The sequence below is a fragment of the Crotalus tigris genome, unplaced genomic scaffold (genome assembly GCF_016545835.1).
Source record: "Crotalus tigris isolate CLP2741 ecotype Arizona unplaced genomic scaffold, ASM1654583v1 scf7180000017666.379230911805:20528666, whole genome shotgun sequence".
Taxonomy (NCBI): Eukaryota; Metazoa; Chordata; class Lepidosauria; order Squamata; family Viperidae; genus Crotalus; species Crotalus tigris.
Genome location: NW_024096552.1, coordinates 6,209,418 through 6,230,170, shown reverse-complemented (window position 1 = coordinate 6,230,170; position 20,753 = coordinate 6,209,418). Strand labels below are relative to the sequence as shown.

The 20,753-nt window shown below is 46.8% G+C and overlaps 1 protein-coding gene across 7 annotated transcripts in view; it reads left to right on the top strand.

Moving 5' to 3' along the window:
* Window positions 1–20,753, top strand: part of EHMT2 (euchromatic histone lysine methyltransferase 2) — a 58,410-nt gene that overhangs the window by 15,642 nt on the left and 22,015 nt on the right. For 4 of the 7 annotated variants that reach the window (XR_005555949.1, XM_039336626.1, XM_039336628.1 and 1 more), the window contains exons 8-18: window positions 3,054–3,200; window positions 5,489–5,603; window positions 7,595–7,696; window positions 7,810–7,845; window positions 8,020–8,166; window positions 10,231–10,376; window positions 11,004–11,147; window positions 13,864–14,093; window positions 17,567–17,758; window positions 18,004–18,086; window positions 19,134–19,240. Coding sequence is in view for 6 of the 7 variants with exons in the window: in XM_039336626.1 (XP_039192560.1) it covers window positions 3,054–3,200; window positions 5,489–5,603; window positions 7,595–7,696; window positions 7,810–7,845; window positions 8,020–8,166; window positions 10,231–10,376; window positions 11,004–11,147; window positions 13,864–14,093; window positions 17,567–17,758; window positions 18,004–18,086; window positions 19,134–19,240 (1,449 nt within the window). In the remaining variant the exon portion in view is untranslated. The remainder of the gene's footprint in view (window positions 1–3,053; window positions 3,201–5,488; window positions 5,604–7,594; window positions 7,697–7,809; window positions 7,846–8,019; window positions 8,167–10,230; window positions 10,377–11,003; window positions 11,148–13,863; window positions 14,094–17,566; window positions 17,759–18,003; window positions 18,087–19,133; window positions 19,241–20,753) is intronic. The other 3 variants (XM_039336625.1, XM_039336627.1, XM_039336629.1) reach the window with 3 other exon arrangements.

The window sequence follows — 20,753 nt, the reverse complement described above, 5'->3', positions numbered from 1 at the left end:
AACAACAACAACAATGTGAAGTTTGTTGGGCGGGGAGAAAGAGACTCAGCCCCAAATCATCCAGCTGGCTTTTGTGCATCAGGGAATACAAGAACTCACGGTCTCCCAGTTTCTAGTCCAGCACCTGAACTAGATCAAATTACAGGTGGTCTTTGCTTAGTGACCACTCATTCAGTGGCCATTCAAACTTATGAAGCTATGAACAAGTAGCCTGGTCCTCAGACTCTGGCTGTCAGGTCCCCCTTTCTGGTGTCTTGCCATTCTGTTGCGGAGGGGGGGAAGAGGAGGCACTTTTTCAGTAACAGCATGGGAATTAGAGAGGGGGATCATCTTCGGAGACGAGACAGATTCCCTCCTGGCCGGTTCCAGCCTGACTCCAAGGTTGCTGCACCTTGAGGATGACCCATTATCAGACTGGTACCTCAGCATTCTCAAAACAACCTTGCAGCAATATATTGACTGCCGGTGGTCGGGGTGAGGGGGTGGGGTGGGTTTTGGAATGGAAAGAATTACTTTGTGCTTTGCGCAGGACTGTTAGATTCCTCCTGACTTTACTGCAATCCCTTTCTCTCAGTAAAAGTTCTTTTGATGAGTCCTATGGAGTCAAGAGTCATGCTTTCCTGAGAAGACCAGCTGGGGCAGGTCCTTACACTGGCTGTCACAGTGTCCCTACTGTTATGATTTGCTTAACTATAGCTGTCACTAAGCAGCACCGTCATGTGTGTTATGATGATGTTGCTTAGCGATGGCTAATAATAATAGTAGTAGTAATAGTAGTAGTAGTAGTAGTAGTAGTAGTAGTAGTAGTAGCAGCAGCAGCAGCTTCCATCCTGCGACGATATCTAATACCATCAAACATCCACATCTGCCTATCCCAGGTCCTGGGTAAGGACTCGATAGGTAGACAAAATGCCAAAATGCCAAATCCAATCTGAACATCTGGCTGACTGTGCAATGATCAATAATAAAAAATACAAAGACCTACAAATAGAAATAGAAAGACTGTGGCAAAAGCAAGCAAGGGTAGTACCAATAGTGATAGGCTCCTTGGGTGCAATCCCAAAACAACTGGAGCACCACTTGAACATCATTGGCATTGACAAATTTGCCATTAGTCAATTGCAAAAGGCGGTCTTACTAGGAACTGCTTCCATCCTGCGACGATACCTGTAATACCATCAAACATCCACATCTGCCTATCCCAGGTCCTGGGTAAGGACTCGATAGGTAGACAAAATGCCAAATCCAGTCTGAACATCTGGCTGATTGTGCGATGATCATCAGTAGTAGTAGTAGTAGTAGTAGTAGTAGTAGTAGTAGTAGTAGTAGTAGTAGTAGTAGTAAAGTTGGGAGGGACCTTGGAGGTCATCTAGTCCAACCCCCTGCTCAGGCAGGAAACCCTATACCATTTCGGACAAATAGCTGTCCAGTCTCTTCTTAAAAACTTCCAGTGCTGGAGCATTCACCGCTTCTGGAGGCAGGTTGTTCCACTGGTTAATTGTTCTAACTATCAGGAAGTTTCTCCTTAGCTCGAGGTTGCTTCTCTCCTTGATTAGTTTCCACCCGTTGCTTCTTGTCCTGCCTTCAGGCTCCAGTCCCAATTGTTGTCGTTAACTGAGGACCAGGTGCTTAAGAGATCCCTTATAGAGAAACAAAATATTGCAGGGACTCCCTTACAGAGCTATATGGGACCTCTTTTAAAAGTTTGAAATTCCAACTCTGGATACATGTTTTGTATCTCTTTCCCTTCTGTTTCTGTTTTTTTTTTTTGTGAAAAATGTCAGTAGACCTGGGAAATTCCCCCCCCCCCCCCAAAGATTAGATACCTGTGCCATTGTCCAATCAGACAGAGTAATCTGAAAGATGATTTCAGTGGTCTGAATAAATTTTGCAAAACGAGACCTGTACAATTTCTTATTTTGGATATTTTATTTTGCCCCCTCCTTGGAACAGGGAGGAGATATACTAGTGAACCCGAAGCAGATCCCTTGCAGATTCAATTTAGCGCCCTTTGACTTTAGAGATGTCAAAGGGCTTTGTTCATGGGTTTCTCTATTAAAGTTGCAATCAGGAGGATTCAAATCTTATTGTGGAAAGAAACATGGAGATCTTATAACAGAGGTCCCCAACCTTTTAAGTACCAGGGACCGGTTCCATGGAGAGAGGTTTTTCTGCAGACCGGAAGGGGCGTGGTTTCATGTACTTCCTGCATCCCGTGGATGGGGCTTTGCTTGTTTGCACGGACCGGTTTCTGACTTGCCGTGGCCCGGTGCCAGTCCACGGACTGGGGGTTGAGGATCTCTGTCTTAGAAGACTACATTGCAACATTCAGTGTTTGTTTTTTCTTAGTTTTCCCCTCATGTCATAAATAACAATGTTGAGCTTAATGTGGCATTTAACGAACAGCTATTCCTTTAGGAAAACAGCTGGTTAGGTATACCTTCAGAATATTTATCACTTGTATTACATTAAGAGATGGAATATATGTGAAAATATTAGAATGTTATTCTTGGAATATTCTGTGTGTTGTAGAAGGGATACCCAGAATTTTATTAATATGTTGGTTTAAAATTAATTGGAATATTTTAATTGAAATTAGTGGAGCTTAAAAGCAGGAGTGATTTATGTAGATGTAACAGTAGGGATGCTTCCGTGGATTGATTGAATTTTAAGAAGAAATAGATTAAACTAAATTTGTTATATCGTGTGAGGAAATAGAGGGGGGAATTTTTTTTCTTTTTTTAAGGTATTAATTTTAGTTTTATATATATGTGACTTGTTTTGCTGTGATTGATCACCCTTTCACCACGGTGTTTTCCTGAGCACTTTGATGTTAAAATTAAAAAAACAATAAAATGTGTATTTAAAAAAAAAAATTTATCACTGAAAGATTATTCTAGATTTTTTTTTTTTTTTTTTTGGTCCTTATGTAGGACATTCCATCAGGATAAGAAGACTTGATAGGAGCTCTGGCTGGAACTGAAAGCAGGATTTCCAATTTTACTTTTCTTTTCTCCTCATGTTTTAATTAAACTCATTTATTTTGGTTACAGTCTGATGTAGATGTTACTGGAGAACATATGAGTGAGGAAGAGGAAGAAGAAGAGGAGGAGGAGGAAGAGGAGGAAGAAGAAGAGGAAGAAGATGAAGAGGAAGAAGACGAAGACGACGAGGAAGAGTCAGGAAACATCTCTGATAGGGTGAGTGGGCACTCATCTGGGTCGGATAGGGATTTATTCTCGGAGACCCCCTCGGTTTATTTATTTGTAAGATTTCTGATAATCACTTTGTGGAATTCAGACCTGCTACTTCTAATGCACAGATGTTAATATTTTGATACATTGGGCCCATTTTGGTTTAGAGCAGGGGTAGGCAACCTTGGCTCTTTTATGACTCGTGGACTTCAACTCCCAGAATTCCTGAGCCAGCCATGCTGAGGGGAAAGGGAGAGGTTTCCAAGCTGAGCCATGCTGGCTCAGGAATTCTGGGAGTTGAAGTCCACGAGTCATAAAAGAGCCAAGGTTGCCTACCCTTGGTATAGAAGTCTCTTGTTTTATATTAGTGCTACAATTAATTGCAGTATCTAATTCTGTCAATTGCTACTTCTTTTTATGTCCACCATGCTTGGTTACAAGTTGATAAGTATTGCTACTAAATGTCTATGGAGATTCTCAGTCATCCAGGTCATGGTTGTCCCAAAGGTACTTTGTTTTTGTTTTTTGTTTTCCCTTGAAGACATTTTGCTTCTCATCCAAGAACTAAAGAAGCTTCTTGAATGAGAAGCGAAACCTCTTCAAGGAAAAACAAAATCCAAGTTGCCTTTTGTGGGGGGGGGAAAGCACCTTTGGGATATTACTACTAAACTCCTAATTTGTACTCTCGGGCCCAAAAGCGCAAGACCTGCTTGCAGCTTTCAAGCAAGAGTTGCCCACCTCTGATTTGTCGCTCAGCCACATGTACAGGTAATCCTCGACTTAGGACCACAATCGGAACCTCCATCATTAAGTGATGTAGTCCTTAAGCGAGTGACGCTTCGCTTTACGACCTGTCAGAGCATGCACAGTCTTATTGTGCTGAGGTAACCCAGGAGTAAATGCAGTACACAGTGGTTTGTATCAGATGTGGTTTATATTACACTATATCTACAAATATACACTAGAAATAAAATACATACACGTGGTGAGACAGCAACTCCAATGCACAGCCGTTAACAGCAGTCAAACGGACGCGTTTTTCTCTCTAAAAACTCCAGTAAAAAACTCGCCTTTTATACTCAACCTCTGAAAGGCACAGGCCCTGCTGAGTCATTCCTACTATTGCATCATCCTATCATTGCATCATTCACATTACATTACATCTTTACATAAGCTGTTTAGCTGTTAAATTATTATCCTGACACGACCATTTTTACCCTGTCGTTAAGCAAATCATCACATTGTTAACTGAATCACATCGTCATTCTGGCTTCCCTCCTTGACTTTACTTGTTGGAATACCATGCAATATTGCAGACTGCCCACGGTCGGCAGTTCGATCTGGCTCAAAGTTGACTCGGCCTTCCGAGGTCAATAAGATGAGGACCCAGATTGTTGGGAGATGATATGCTGACTCTGTAAACCACTTAAAGAATGCTGTAAAGCACTGTGAAGCGGTATAAAAGTCTAAGTGCTATTGCTATTGCTATAAATGGTGACCCTAGAACAGGGGTTGGCAACCTTGGCTCTTTTATGACTCGTGGACTTCAACTCCCAGAATTCCTGAGCCAGCCACGCTGAGGGGGAAAGGAGAGGTTTTCAAGCTGAGCCATGCTGGCTCAGGAATTCTGAGGGTTGAAGTCCACGAATCATAAAAGATCCAAGGTTGCCTACCCCTGGACTAGAACATTGCAACTGTCATAAATACATGGTGGTTGCCAAGCACTCAATTTTGATCATGTGACCACAAGGATGCAGTGACAGTCATAAGTGCAAGGACCAGGCATAAGTCACTTTTTCAACACCATGGCATCTTTGGTTCTTAAATGAAGGGTCATAAGTTGAGGACTGCCTATAATTCTAACAGGAAGTTGGCTTGTAATAGATTAGGCTCTTTACCTATTTAGACCAAGATCCATGCAGTAGCCTCCTGTAGACAGACCCATTGTGTCATGGTTCCGACTGATGAAACTCTTCAAAGAACTTCGAAGCATTGTTTACCTTAAAGCAGTGGTTCTCAACCTGTGGGTCGGGACCCCATTTGGGGTCGAACGACCATTTCATGGGGGTCCCAAACAAGGCTGTCCGCCATTTTTCCCCCCTTTTCTTTGGCCACGCCCCTGGCACCCGGTGATGTATAAGTGGCTGGGGGTCACCACAACATGGGGAACTGTATTATGGGGTCGCGGCATTAGAAAGGTTGAGAACCACTGCCTTAAAGAATCTTGTTCCTGGCCCTGATCTGTGGCCCTGCTCATCATTCTCTGGGACTCTTCTGTTTTTCTTGTCCTCTAGAGCACTGCCTCCAGCTCCAAACGTAAAGCCCGAAAGCGTTGGCGGCACGACAGTCCATGGATCAAGCCATCCCGAAAACGCAAACGCAAAGAGCCACATCCCACGGAAAACACAGGTGATTCTCTCAGGGCTAACCAAATCTGGAATGGGGAACTTATTCTCTCTCTCCCTTTGCGATGGTGTTTTTCTGCCTTGGCAACTTTAAGATGTATGGACTTCAACGCCCAGAATTCCCCAGCCAGCAGAATGCGGAAAAGAAAGACACAGTACCTCTGGATTTTGATGGGGAAGCTTGCTGGATGTTACAACAGAAGAATCACTCTTGTAAGAAGATGCTGGTCTTTTGTTGGTGGAACCTTCCTTTGGAAGGACCCAGAAATAGCTGTCTTAAAAAGATAGTTAAAAGAGATGTGTGGTTTAGCTAAGACCTACGGCAGATAGGTGCCTTCTGTCGACTCCCAACATTCGTTTCAAGTCTGATCAGGATCCCAAATCATTTGGGAGCCCGAGATTAATTGTTCTAAGTGTCAGGAAGTTTATCCTTATTTCTAGGTTGCTTCTCTCCTTGATCAGTTTCCACCCATTGCTTCTTGTCCTGCCTTCAGGCGCCTTGGAGAATAGCTTGACTCCCTCTTCTTTGTGGCAGCCCCTGAGATATTGGAACACTGCTATCATAGATCAATGCTTCTCAACCTGCGCAATTTTAAGATGTGGGGACTTCACCTCTGAGAATTCCCCAGCCAGCATGGGTTATTTGTAGCTGCTAATTACAGCAGGTTCCATTAAGAGCTGTGGTGGCACAGTGGTTAGAAGCAGTACTGCAGGCTAATTCTGCTAACTGCTGACTGCCAGCAGTTTGGCAGTTCGAGTCTCACCAACTCAGGGTTGACTCAGCCTTTCATCCTTCCGAGCAGGGGCAGGCAACCTTGGTTCTTTTATGACTCGTGGACTTCAACTTCCAGAATTCCTGAGCCAGCCATGCTGAGGAGAAATGGAGAGGTTTCCATGCTGAGCCATGCTGGCTCAGGAATTCTGGGAGTTGAAGTTCACGAGTCATAAAAGAGCCAAGGTTGCCTACCCCTGCTTCTGAGGTCAGTAAAATGAGGACCTAGATTGTTGGGGACGGTGACATGCTGACTCTGTAAACCGCTTAGAGAGGGCTGTAAAGCACTGTGAAGCATTATATAAGCCTAAGTGCTATTGCTGTAGTCTCCATCTCAGGTGGCAGATACATTATTAAGCACTTGGAGCGCCTAATAATCTTTTGGTTGCCCAGTTGATAGATACCCTGCAACCATCATAAATACCTGTCAGTTGCCAAGTGTCCAAATTTTGATCACTTGATCATGCGGATGCAGAAATTGTTGTAAATGTGGGGAAAAAACCGATCGTAAGTCACTTTTTTCAGTGCCGTTGTAACTTTGGATGGCCACTAAATGAATGGTTGTGAAGTCAAGGAGTACTTGCAGTAGCTCCTGATCTGATCTGAAAATATTTAGGAGGCTACAAAATCTGAAATGGCTGCTAGTTTCATTCACAACCTCCAGAGAGAAGTCCGTCAAAACGGGAATTATTTAATGAAAAGAAATCAAAAGGCATCTGGGATGGAGGCTAAAACATATAAGGAACGGTTGCTGGAATTGGGTATGTCTAGTATGTCTAGTTTAATGAAGAGAAGGACGAGGGGGGACATGATAGCAGTGCTCCAATATATCTCAGGGGCTGCCACAAAGAAGAGGGAGTCAAGCTATTCTCCAAGGCGCCTGAAGGCAGGACGAGAAGCAAGGGATGGAAACTAAGCAAGGAGAGAAGCAACCTAGAACTAAGGAGAAACTTCCTGACACTTAGAACAATTAACAGTGGAACAACCTGCCTCCAGAAGCGGTGAATGCTCCAACACTGGAAGTTTTTAAGAAGAGACTGGACAGCCATTTGTCTGAAATGGTATAGGGTTTCCTGCCTGAGCAGGGGGTTGGACTAGATGACCTCCAAGGTCCTTTCCAACTTTATTACTATTATTATTTGGATTACGAACAAAATATAATAATAATATTCATGTGCTTTTCCTGGTCGGGGACATTCCTTAGTCTCTGTTTCCTTCCTTAGGTCTGAATGGGGGCCCATCAACCACCCAGAGCGAGTATACGGAGGTGCCTCTTGGCTGCCTGGAGCTGCCTAACGAGGGGGCACTGTCCCCCAACAATGCCGGTGTGTGTCCATCCATCCCTCCTCTACCTTTGGAGCAGCAGGGCTCAATACTTCAAGCTGTGTTGCCTTGGGAGGGTAGTTTTGAGCGTGTATATTTTCTTTTCTTTTTTAAGAGGGACTTGGTTCGCAACTTTCACTGTACTATGCAGGTGAGAAACGTTGACTTATCGAAGCAAAGCTATCGTGGTATATCTGACTAACCGACCAGAGGAAAGAGAGTGGGCTTGGGATACCTTTTGAACGTTGCCTTCTCCCAAATAATCTTATTGCTGTCTTTTTTTACAACTTGGGTTTCCTCCACACTGCATCTGCTACCTCAACAGCAAATCATCCTGGATCATTGGTGGCTCATCGTTCATGGACCCATAAGTTAAGCAGAGCCTGGAAGCTCAGGGGAAGGGGCGCTGTTGAGAAGGATGGTGTTGATTTAAGACCCCAGAGTTGGAAGATGGGAAGTTGCAACCGGAGCTGTAGGTTGACCTCCACCTCTTAAGCTAGTGTAGCTAAAAGCTTGGGTGGCGCAGTGGTTAAAGTGCAGTATTGCAGGCAAACTCTGCCCACAGCATGGAGTTTCATCCAGACAGGGCTCAAGGTAGACTCAGCCTTCCATCCTTCTGAGTAAGATGAGGACCCAGATTGTTGGGGGCAATATGTTGATGGCTATAAACTGTTTAGAGAAGGCTGTAAAGCACCGTGAAGTGGTATTTAAGTCTTAAGTGCTAGTGCTATTGACTCACCCTTCCAAAGTTGGTAAAATGAGGACCCAGATTTTTGGGAGCAATATGCAAATAATGCTTACATTGTAAACTGCCCAGAAAGTGCTGTAAAACATTACCGAGCAATATATAAGCCTAAATGCTATTGCTCGTGTAGTGCCTTCATGTGCTATAGAACAATGGTGGCAAACCTATGGCACGGGTGCCAGAGGCGGCACTCAGAGCCCTCTCTGTGGGCACTCGCGCCGTTGCCCGAGTCCTAGGCCTTCAGCTGGGTTTTATAAAACCTTTTCGCTTTAGGCCTCTGCCGCCATGTGCAAAAAAAAAAAAAAAAGGGTTCAATCAATCAGTCAATTTCAACTTCTTGCGGGAAAAAAAAAAGATCTTGCAAAGTTGGAATTGATTGATTGAACTTTTTAGTCCCACCCAGTCTGCTGTTACCACCGCAGCCACGCCCACCCAATGGGCCACACCCACCCGGCACTCGATGATGCATAAGTGGATTTTGGGTTGCAGTTTGGGCACTCGGTCTCTAAAAGGTTCGCCATCACTGCTATAGAACAATTAATTTTCCCAAGAGGCCACATGAAAAACCAGGACAGTTGTGGAAGGCTGAACCAGTAAGGTGCGAAAGTGTCTAAGCAGGCATGCAGGTATATATGTCAATTGGGGAAAAAATAGTCACCTTCAAAACCAATCCATGTGGGTCAGACAGGGACAGTAAAGGGCCAAATGTAGCCCTGGGGGCATAAAATGCTCAGGTCTGTTGTAGAAGTTGCTCTCCAATTGCCAGTGTTGAAGAACAGGTGCATTAGTGTTTGTACATGGAGAGGCTGCCATCTTCTCTCCAAACTCAAAGCACAGGTGTCTAAAGATTTAGTCCAGGGGTCTCCAGCCTTGGCAGCTTTACGACTTGTGGACTTCAACTCCCAGAATGCCTCAGCCAACTGGGATCATGGTCCTCAGATCATGGCTGTCTGAGGAATTCTGGGATTTGAAGTCCATAAGTCGTAAAGCTGCCAAGGTTGGAGACCCCGATTTAGAGCAGTGGTTCTCAACCTTTTTAATGCCGCGACCCCCAACCGGTCGTAAGTCGAGGACTACCCAACCGGTCATAAGTCGAGGACTACCCAACCAGTCGTAAGTCGAGGATTTTCCCTGCCCAGGAGCGCCGCGCATGCGTGGTGCCGCCCCCTGCAAGGGGCAGCGACGGCGCAGGCCGACCACCGGCTGGGCCACCAGCTGGCCCAGCCCAAGGGAGGTAAGGCACCCGCCAGGCCCCACGCGCGCCAGCAACCCTCCCTGCGCCCGCCGGCCTCCCACCTCCCACCCCTGGCCCTCTTTTACTTATATTTTTAGTAGTTGCTCAGCAGGGAGGGGTGGAAGCTTCCAGACAGCTCGCCTTCGCTGCAGACAACTTGCAGCACCATTTGTAGAATGGGACTTTTGGCGGGCTCAGCAGGGCAGAGACAGCCTGGACAATTCCTATTGGCTTTTGAAAGCCAATAGAATTAGACTCTATTCAAGAGAGTCTATTCTATTGGCTTTCAGAAGCCAATAGGATAAAAGGGAGTAGCACAGCTAAGGAAAAGGGGAAAACAAAATGGCGGACTGCGTTTGGTGACCCCCGTGAAATGGTCATTTGACCCCAAATGGGGTCGCGACCCACAGGTTGAGAACCGCTGATTTACAGCATCTAATAAACGTTGGGATGCCCAATTGATAGAGCTTGACCTAGATGGACAAAGAACATGGGACCCGCATGGCTGACAAGTAGGCTTTCCAGGAGACACATCATCTCCTTCTCCCCCTTCCCAGGTGTGTCTAATGAGACAAGTTCGCTGGAAACCGAACGCTTTGAGGAACTTCCGTTATGCTCCTGCCGCATGGAAGCCCCAACCATTGAGCGGCTTAGCCAGCAGGCTGGAAATCAATGCATGGCAACTGAGAGTGCTGATGGGGAGGTAAGCAAGGATGAAGATTCTAGAAGGAAGAAGCTCCAGGTGGTTTTATTTAAGTACTTTCCATTTTGCCCTGTTGATTTTTAAGTCAAAATATTCATTGCAAGCCTCTCTGTTACTTCTAAATCAGGGGTTCTCAACCTTGGCAACTTTAAGACTTGTGGACTTCAACTCCCAGAATTCCTCAGCCAGCAAAGCTGGCTGAGGAATTCTGGGAGTTGAAGTCCACAAGTCTTAAAGTTGCCAAGGTTGAGAACCCCTGTTCTAAATAATGATAATAAGGATTCTGTGTAATGCAAGTAGTCCTCAGCCCAATTTTAAGCTGATCTTTGATATTAAGTTTTAGCTGAAGATGGCAAACTTAACATCTGAATGAAATGGGTCTTTTCTGCCGCCTGAAACAAAGACAGTTTAGCCCCCAAGGCAGGGTTTCTCAATCTTAAAGGCTTTAAGATGTGTGGACTTCAACTCCCAGAATTCCTTAGCCAGCATGGCTGGCTGAGGACTTCTGGGAGTTGAAGTCCACACATCTTAAAGTCACCAAGACTGAAACATTACCCTAGTAAATTACCTCAGTGGGACCTGGCCCACAAAAAAAGTGGAGACAGCTTCTCCTTTCTGCCTTTACAGCTAAATGGCTGCAGCAGCAGCATTTTGAAGCAAGAAACGATGCGTCCTTCCAGCCGGGTTCCCCTCATGGTCCTGTGCGAAGCCCATCGTGCCCGGATGGTGAAGCATCACTGCTGCCCTGGATGTGGCTACTTCTGCACGGCGGTGAGGAATGAAAATCGGCAGGCATGTGGGGACCTAAAAATGGGGTGAGAGGGTCACCGTCCGCCCTCTGGGGGTATTTGAGGGGCAGAGCGCAGTCCTGAGACTACCTGAATAAATCCATTGGTGGCCATTTTGAGCTAAGGCCTCAAGGTCAGTTAGAAGAAAGCCTGGCCAGGTTGGTCAGGAAAGTAGTGAGGACCAGACTCCTGTTACGTCTCCTAGGCCTGCTCATCCTGGAGAATTTGGCTGCTTGCTAGCGGCAAAGGTTGGGTTTTTATATCTTGTTCTTCCTGAATTTTCAGTTCTACTATTTCTAGCAAGCCTGGTTGTCAACTCCAATGTTGGCTTACCCAGTAACCTTTCAAATGTTGGGAAACTACAATCCTCATCACGTCTATGGAGATTCTCAGTCATCCAGGTCATAGTTGTCCCAAACGTGCTTTTGTCACAAGGCAGCTGGACTTTCTTGTTTTTCTTTGAAGATGTTTCGCTTCTCATCCAAGAAACTTCTTCAGCTCTGACTGGAGGGTGGGGATGGAAGGATTTATATTCCTTGCAGACAGCTGGTCATTTGCATTCTTTTAAAGCACCGTTTCTCAACCTTGACAATTTTAAGGCATGTGGACTTCAACTCCCAGAATTCCATAGCCAGCATTGCTGGCTGTGGAATTCTGGAAGTTGAAGTCCACATGCCTTAAAATTGTCAAGGTTGAGAAACACTGTTTTAAAGAGTCATTGAGGCCCTTTGGAGGTTTACCTCAGGGTTACCTGAGTGGTGCAAATGTGTATGGAGCCTTCTTGGAAGTGTTGTAGACTGGAGATAGATGATGTCGTATCCCTCCCCCTCTGTTAAGAGAGGGATGTTCAATTTTGACATAGATGGTCCCTTTGACCTGCTCTTTCAAGCCAACGGTCCCCTCTGTCCAAAACGTGGACTTTGCTATCTTCAAAAGAGCGGCCTTTATCTTTTAAATGCAGACGGACTACTGAATCCTGTCCTGATGGGCTTGTTCTCCTATGTTGTGCCATGCCTTTATGAAATGGTTGTTTTGTTTCCCCAGTGTACAGATCTGCACATGGCTCACTGCATTGTACTGCATATACCACGTTGCTCAGTTTGTGCCTGGGTGTTTTATCCTTGGAGTGGACAAGCTTCTGCCTTAGTGTATTCTTGAATTTGAAGTGTGCATGTATGTTGTGTTGGCTTTAGATCCTCCTGAGCTTTTCTGATATTCCTGCAACGTATAGAATGACTACGTTGCTTCGTTTATTGTTTTTTTTTTTTTGTCTGTTATGGAGGAGCTCCTGCTGTGTCTTTTTTGAGATTTGATGAAGGCCCACTTGGGATAGCCACAAGTTATGAGGGCTTCCTTGATGTGTTTTCTTTTTCTTTTCCATCTTTGCTGGGAGGCAAGGTGTTCTATCCCAGCCTATAGCCGTCCTTATTAAAGGCACAAGGACCAAACCCCTGTTGATAAAATAGGCTGGAGACTTTACAACAAAACAAACCCCTTTTAATACGGGTGACAAACCTGCCAGTTAGTCCAAAACACAAACAGCAAAACTCAATCCAAATGAAGGAAATAGTCCACAGGAAACACGATGCAAACAGAAGAGTAGTCACAAGCAAGACGAACAGACCAGGATTCAAAGAAGTACTTTGCAAACGGTTGCCTTCAGCAACCAGCACCGCCCACACCTCTTCTTTTTATACAGCAGTCCCAAGGCATTGCCTCTCAGTGCCTTCTCCTTTTACCCTGGAGTTGCCATATTGACTGCTGCTGATTTACTCTTGCTAATTGACGACGTGTGCATGCATCAATTAGCATGTCCATCAGATGTGAGTCCTCCGAGTCTGACTCATTCTCCTCACATAGCTGAGCTTCATCAGGAACACGACTGGACGGCCCAGGCTCTGCATCAAACCGTGCGTCCTGTAATTCATCAGAGCCTCCCTCTGCCCCTGATGGCCTTTCAAATGCCTCCTCCATCTCCTTCTCAGATTCCTCAGACTCAGCTGTTGGGAGCACAGGCTGGCACGGAATCACAACACAGGGCTTCAGCTTTTGTGCTTCAGTGGGGGGTGAGAATCAAAATGTAAATACTGATCTCTGTGTGGGTTTTCTGTACATTTCAGTGTTAAGGCTTCTGTCTTCCTTAATGTATACTGCACAGTCCAGGAAGGCTAGACTATTTTCCTTAACATCTTCGCGTGTGAATTCGACGTATCTGTCCAGCGAGTTGATATGTTTGGTGAATGTTTCCAATTCCTGTCTTTTGATTTTGACCCAAATATCGTCCACATACTTATACCAGTGAGTGGGTTGAATTCCTGTGAAGAAATTTAGGGCTTTGGTTTCTATCTCTTCCATGTAGAGATTGGCCACAATGGGGGACACAGGTGAGCCCATGGCGCAGCCATGTTTTTTTTCTGTAGAACACTGTATTTAAAATATATAAATCCTTCCATTCCCACCATCCAGTCAGAGCTGAAGAAGCTTTTTGGATGAGAAGCGAAACGTCTTCAAGGAAAACAAGAAAGCTCAGTTGCCTCGTGAAAAAAGCACCTTTGGGACTACACTCCCCATGATTTTTTTTTTTTTTTTTTTGCAAGTTTGGCCAGTGGAGGAATTCTAGGAATTGTTGCTGAACACTAATATACAGAAGGTGTGGCGGGACCATCAGATCCCTGACAGCTTCTTTTCCTTTTTCTCAGGGCACCTTTCTGGAGTGCCACCCGGACTTCCGTGTTGCTCACCGCTTCCACAAGGCCTGCGTTTCCCAACTGAATGGTATGATCTTCTGTCCACATTGTGGAGAAGATGCTTCAGAGGCCCAGGAGATCACCATAGCCAAGGCGGACACCTCCACGCCTGTCCCCATCCCGCTGTCACATGGCCAAGGCGCTTCCGAGTCCACCGGCCGTGCTGACACCACCCAACCCAGGTGAGTAGGCTGCATCTGGCAGGGATCCCAATTTCCAGGTTTTCAGAAAATAAAAGGATATGTTTTTTTTTTCTTTATAAATGGAAGCTTTCTAGTTAATGCCAAAGGTCTTCTTGAGTATCACTCTCAAGCTGTAAAACGGGTGGGGAACTCTCGCCCTTTTATGACTTGTGGACTTCAACTCCCAGAATTCCTGAGCCAACCATGTTGATGCATGCTGAGTCATGCTAGCTCAGGAATTCTGGGAGTTGAAGTCCACAACTCATAAAGGAGCCATAGTTCCCCACCTCTGCTGTAAAACAAGTAGACAATCTACAGCAGACATGTCAAACACAAGGCCCGGGGGCCGGATGTGGCCCGCAAAGTGGTTTCATGTGGCCTGCGAAGCCATCCTGGAAACACTGAGGGAACGGCCCCCACTGCCTTGGCCCTGGCCCAGGCCAGCCGGGAGCCAATGTACAATTTTGTGGTGGCCATCTTGGCACTTGCCCCGGTGGACCGTGCCTTGGCACTTGCCCCGGTCCCACCCCCTTCTGCCAGAGACCCTCAGATCTGTCCCACTCCTGCCCAGGCCCCCATAGGCACCCTTGACGCGAACGATGTAGAACTGGCCACGCCCACCCAGTAGGCCACACCTACTCCATCCATGCCCATCCAGTAGGCTGCACCCACTCTGGCCACACACACCCCCCCCCCAGGGCAACCGTAATGCTAATGCGGCCCTCAGTGAAATTGAGTTTGACACCCCTGATCTACAGGTTCTGTGTGTACCTCCTCCTCCTCCAAAGGACACAGAATTGACCAAATCTTTGAAATGTTCTAATTTTGGCACTGCCTGTGGAGAAAGCAGTTTCTTCTTTTCTATCTCTAAATCCCAATAAAAGAAAAATTGCACTTCTAGAACTCACAGGCAACAAAAGGGCCACATTTGAGCAGGGCTTAGGAGGGCTAGCATAAATTTGATCCTCCATTCCACCATTCCCCACAAATACGCACACAAATGCTTCCAAAGGTTTTCAGCCTCACTCTTCCCAGTGACATCGTGTCAGCCCTCTGAAGTAAGCGAGGTCAGGAAAAAAGATCCCCAAGACATACTACAATTTTCTAGGCCAGTGTTTCTCAGCCTAGCAGGCTTAATAGGTGTGAACTTCAATTCCCAGAATTCTCCAGGCAGCATGCCGGAGTCTACACCTCTTAAACTTGTTGAGGTTGAGAAACACACTATCTAGGCCAGTGGTTCTCAACCTGTGGGTCGGGACCCCATTTGGGGTCGAACGACCATTTCACGGGTGTCGCCAAACAACGCAGTCCACCATTTTTTCCCCCTTTTCCTTAGCTGTGCTACTCCCTTTTATTCTATTGGTTTTTGAAAGCCAATAGAATAGACTCTCTTGAATAGAGTCTACTTCTATTGGCTTTCAAAGGCCAATAGGAATGGTCCAGGCTGTCTCTGCCCTGCTGAGCCCGCCAAAAGTCCCATTCTGCAAACGGTGCTGCACCAGTTGAGTAGTCCCCGACTTATGACCGGTTGAGTAGTCCTCGACTTACGACCGGTTGGGGGTCGCGGCATTAAAAAGGTTGAGAACCACTGATCTAGGCTATCATCACAGAATCTTGAAACCTGCCAGTGTTTCTCCTTTCCTTCCTCTTATACCAGGGGTAGGCAACCTCGGCTCTTTTATGACTCGTGGACTTCAACTCCCAGAATTCCTGAGCCAGCCATGCTGAGGGGAAAGGGAGAGATTTCCAAGCTGAGCCATGCTGGCTCAGGAATTCTGGGAGTTGAAGTCCACGAGTCATAAAAGAGCCAAGGCTGCCTATCTCTGTCTTATACCAAAGAAAGTCAAGGCAGGACCATCTTGAGGTTTTTTCCTCTCTCACATTTTCCTGATTTTCTAAACTAAGTTCATGTTTTTTCTAATGGTTGCCACAAGGCCATTTCTATATTCTTCTGTACATCATTGTGTTATTTGCAAAGGCAGCTGTTACAGCTTGTGATGACACAAAATAAGATGAACTGTGTATTGTCCTGACACAACGGAGTACACGAAGGTTAATATCAGACACAAGGAAACAGAACGACACTGTGACCTAATCAGAGTTGCTTCTCTTTTATTGTTGCTTGCCTTTTTACAAGAATTTTGCCAGACTGACTGCATTCTCTTGGGAACAGCTAGATACAGGCTTCAGAGATTTTAGGGCAGCGGTTCTCAACCTTTTTAATGCTGCAACCCCCAACCGGTCGTAAGTTGAGGACTATTCAACCGGTCGTAAGTCGAGGACTACTCAACTGGTGCAGCACCATTTGCAGAATGGGACTTTTGGTGGGCTCAGCAGGGCAGAGACAGCCTGGACAATTCCTATTGGTTTTTGAAAGCCAATAGAATTAGACTCTATTCAAGGGAGTAGCACAGCTAAGGAAAAGGGGAAAAAATGGCGGACTGCATTGTTTGGCGACCCCCGTGAAATGGTCGTTCAACCCCAAATGGGGTCCCGACCCACAGGTTGAGAACCACTGTTTTAGGGGGAGACAGATATCTGTCACTTCTACGGCTGCAGGGATTCCAAGCTCACCCACAGTCTCCTCACTCTTCACGCTTTAGTTCAACCGAGAACCATTTTAGAGACCGAGTGCCCAAAAACTGACCCTGCCCCCGCTCCACCTCTGCCTTGCCCCCACCCCGCCTGCCCGCAGGGCCACTCATCGCCTCCAGGGCCCGCTGCAGATCGCCCAGCAGCGCCATGGCAGCCACGCCCTCTGCCCGCACCCTGCAGCATCAACTGTGTGCAATGTGGCGTGAGGGCAGAGTCTTGTCTACGCTGCCTGGCTGCCATGTCCTTGGCTGCGCTGCTCCGTGTAGGCCACGCTCGGGGGCGACTCTTCTCCAGGAGGGCTACTGGTGAGGAGGGGGTCACGGGGGGGGGGAGGTAAGGCTGGGGCAACGGCACGTGTGCCCACAGAGAGGGCTCCGAGTGCCGCCTCTGGCACCCGTGCCATAGGTTCGCCACCACTGCTCTAGCTGAAGAGTCCACCACCTACAGGTGGTCCTCAACTTACAACCATTCATTTAGTGACCGTTCAAAGTACAACTGAAAGAAGTGACTTATGGCCGTTTTTCCATATTTTAGGACTGTTGCACCATCCCCATAGCCCCATGATCAAAATTCAGACTCTTGGCAATCGGCTCATGTTTATGACGGTTGCAGTGTCCTGAGGTCACGTGATCCCCTTTCTGACAAGCAAAGTCAATGGGGGAAGCCAGATTCACTTAATAACCGCGTTACCAACTTAACAACTGTGGTGATTCACTTAATAACGGTGGCGAGAAAAGTCGTAAAATGAGGCAAAACTCACTTAACTGTCTCGCTTAGCAACAGAAATTTGTTTGTGTTTGTAAGTCGTGGGCTACCTGTATTACGACATTGTGATTTCTTAACTTGGTACCTTACCGATCTGTTTGGCCTTCCCTCAGTGCTCGGATGCGTGGGGGCTCAGGTGTTGAACACCCACCAGATGACACGGTGGGCTTCGGTGGCCCAAGTATTGATAGCGCAGGACCACGGTTGACTCTTCCTAACGGGGCTGTGCTTTCAGCACAAGGATTGCCACCAGGGGCTGGACGGGAGCAGCTAGAGCGAGCCCTGGTGGTACAGGAATCCGAAAGGTAAGCAAACCGCTATTCTCCCCCTCTGTGCCTTGATATAATCATTAGCATTATTCCAGCAAACATTGGTTGTTTGATAGCAGGGGTCAGGCCTTGGCAACGAATCAGGGTGTGAGAGCTCCTAATGGGTGCGGAGTTGCCATAATTTTCCCCGTCTGCCCTGTCTCTTGCTTTCCACAGTTTGCCCTTTTCTCCAAATTTCCTTTGCCTGACGCTCTTTGATTTCTCTCCTCTCTCGCTCCCAGGCGCAAGAAGCTGCGATTCCATCCGCGTCAGCTCTACCTCTCCGTTAAGCAAGGGGAACTCCAGAAAGTGGTCCTGATGTTGTGTAAGTTATCCGTGGTCTACTTGCACCCACTTCCCTGCTGGAAATGTGGAATGAGGAGGCCAGTGATAGGAGAAGGGCACCCTATTGGGTACCTCTACAGCAGGGCTTTTCAACCAGTGGTACGGGTACCACCTGTGGTACATTGGCACCTGGCAGGTGGTACGCGGCCATCCTAGAAAAGTGGTAGCAGGGGAGGGGAATGAGCTGAATGAGGTGTGGCAGCACCGCACAAGCCTGAGCAAAAGATGGCTGGAGCTGCAGGGCTGTCAGGGCTCAGCGGAAGCACCAGGATCAGCGCCAGGCTCCAGCTGGAGCTCGGCGCTGATTCTGGCACTTCTGCTGCACCCAGAAGAAGCGCCGATCAGCTGGAATGTTGCAGCCTCTCCAGGGTCTTGTGATTTACATTCAGATGCTTGGCAACTGATTCATATTTATGACGGTCACAGCATCCCAGGGTCATGTGAAGTGACCAAAACTGCTGCAACCACCCAGCAGATGGTGGGAATAAAAACCCAACACCCCCCCAAACCCCACCCCCGCTGCCAATCCTCAACAGAAATGCTCACAACAATGAAAACCTTGGACAGGAGGAAGAGTGTGGCCGGGCGGGCAGGCAGGTGTCTTGCTCGGCTGTGCCTTGGGGGGCACTTTTTTCAGTGCCATTGTAACTTTGAACAGTCATTAAGCGAACTGTTGTAAGTCAAGGTCTACCTGTACTTTATCACTTTTTTCCTTTTTGGGGGGGGGTCATCAAGTTTTTGACACCTTGCTAGGTGGTATTCAGGTGTTGCCATATCCTAAAAGTGGTACAATGGGTGAAAAGGTTGAAAAGCCCTGCTCTATAGCAGTGTTTTTCAACCTTAGTAACTTTTAAGATGTCTGGATTTCAACTCCCAGAATTCCCCAGAATTCAAGAGTTTGTGCAAGAGATTTCTTTCAGTGCCTCCTTAGGGGGTTAAAATTTACCATTTTATTTTCATGAATCTAGCTAATCGGGACAATCGTGTATTCTCTTTTCTTTTTCATCTTCTCTCTTTTTTCCCCCAGTAGACAGCTTGGACCCCAATTTCCAGACCGAACAGCAAAGCAAGCGTTTTCCACTGCATGCTGCAGCACAGAAGGGCTACATGGAAATCTGCCATGTTTTGCTGCAGGTGGGTGTGTGTCTGTGTCTGTGTGTGAATAAACCTGGGCCTCTGGGCTCCACTGGGTTTCCTTTTTCCTTCATATGATCTGAGTATGAGCAAAAAGTAAATAAGCATCATTCATCAAACAAAATGAACATTCAATGGTGAAAAAAGCAAGGTTCTACATTTAGGCAAGAAAAACCAAATGCACAAGTACAGCATAGGTGGCACCATGCTCAATAGTAGTAACTGTGAGAGGGACCCCGGAGTCCTAGTAGACAATCACCTAAATACGAGCCAGCAGTGTGCTGCAGCTGCCAAAAAGGCCAACACAGTGCTAGGCTGCATTAACAGAGGGATAGAATCAAGATCACGTGAAGTATTATTACCACTCTTCAATGCCTTGGTAAGGCCACACTTGGAATACTGCATCCAGTTTTGGTCACCACGATGTAAAAAAGATGTTGAGACTCTAGAAAGCGTACAGAGAAGAGCAACAAAGATGATTAGGGGACTGGAGGCTAAAACATATAAGGAACGGTTGCTGGAATTGGGTGCTGCAAGGGCAGGCCAGATGGGTGAAAGAGGCATGTTTTTCTGGGCACAGCGCCGCTCTTGCTGCACTAACGCAGCCCCTGGGCACTTGCCAGACCTCATAAGTCTTTTTTGGAAGATCTCGGCGAGGGACAGCACTAATAAAGGTACGGTAGTTTTGGAATGTGGCCTAAGCAGTCTATAACCTGATCTGAGCCGTCTAAAACGCTCAGATCAGGTGACAGACTCCCTTGAAGCAGCCCCCTCTCCCTGCTCTCTATCACATTGCGCTACCACTCAGATCGTCTTGGAGACAGGCAGGGAGAGCTGACCCACCCAATCCAAGCAGGCTTTGTATACAACAACCAGCCAATCACCGGTAAGGTACATCGCTTGCCGTGATTGGCTAGTTGTTGTATACTGGGTAATTTTTATTTGGTGTGCGTTGGAAGAGGGGTAGACTTATACGGCGAGTATAGCCCAAACTCTATATTTCAGTGGTTCTCAACCTTTTTAATGCCGCGACCCCCCAACCAGTCGTAAGTCGAGGACTACTCAACCGGTCATAAGTCAAGGACTACTCAACTGGTGCAGCACCGTTTGCAGAATGGGACTTTTGGCGGGCTCAGCAGGGCAGAGACAGCCTGGACAATTCCTATTGGCTTTTGAAAGCCAATAGAATAGACTCTCTTGAATAGAGTCTAATTCTATTGGCTTTCAAAAGCCAATGGAATAAAAGGGAGTAGCACAGCTAAGGAAAAGGGGGGAAAAATGGCGGACTGCGTTGTTTGGCAACCCCCGTGAAATGGTCGTTCGCCCCCAATTGGGGTCCCGACCCACAGGTTGAGAACCACTGCTATATTTTAACTGGAAAAGTTGGGGGTTGTCTTATACGCCCAGTCATCTTATAGGCCAGAAAATACGATAGATAGTATCTCCTTGGATCAAGGGTGTCAAATTCGATTGCGTCATGGGACACATTGTGACGTGTTTTACCTTTGCAGAG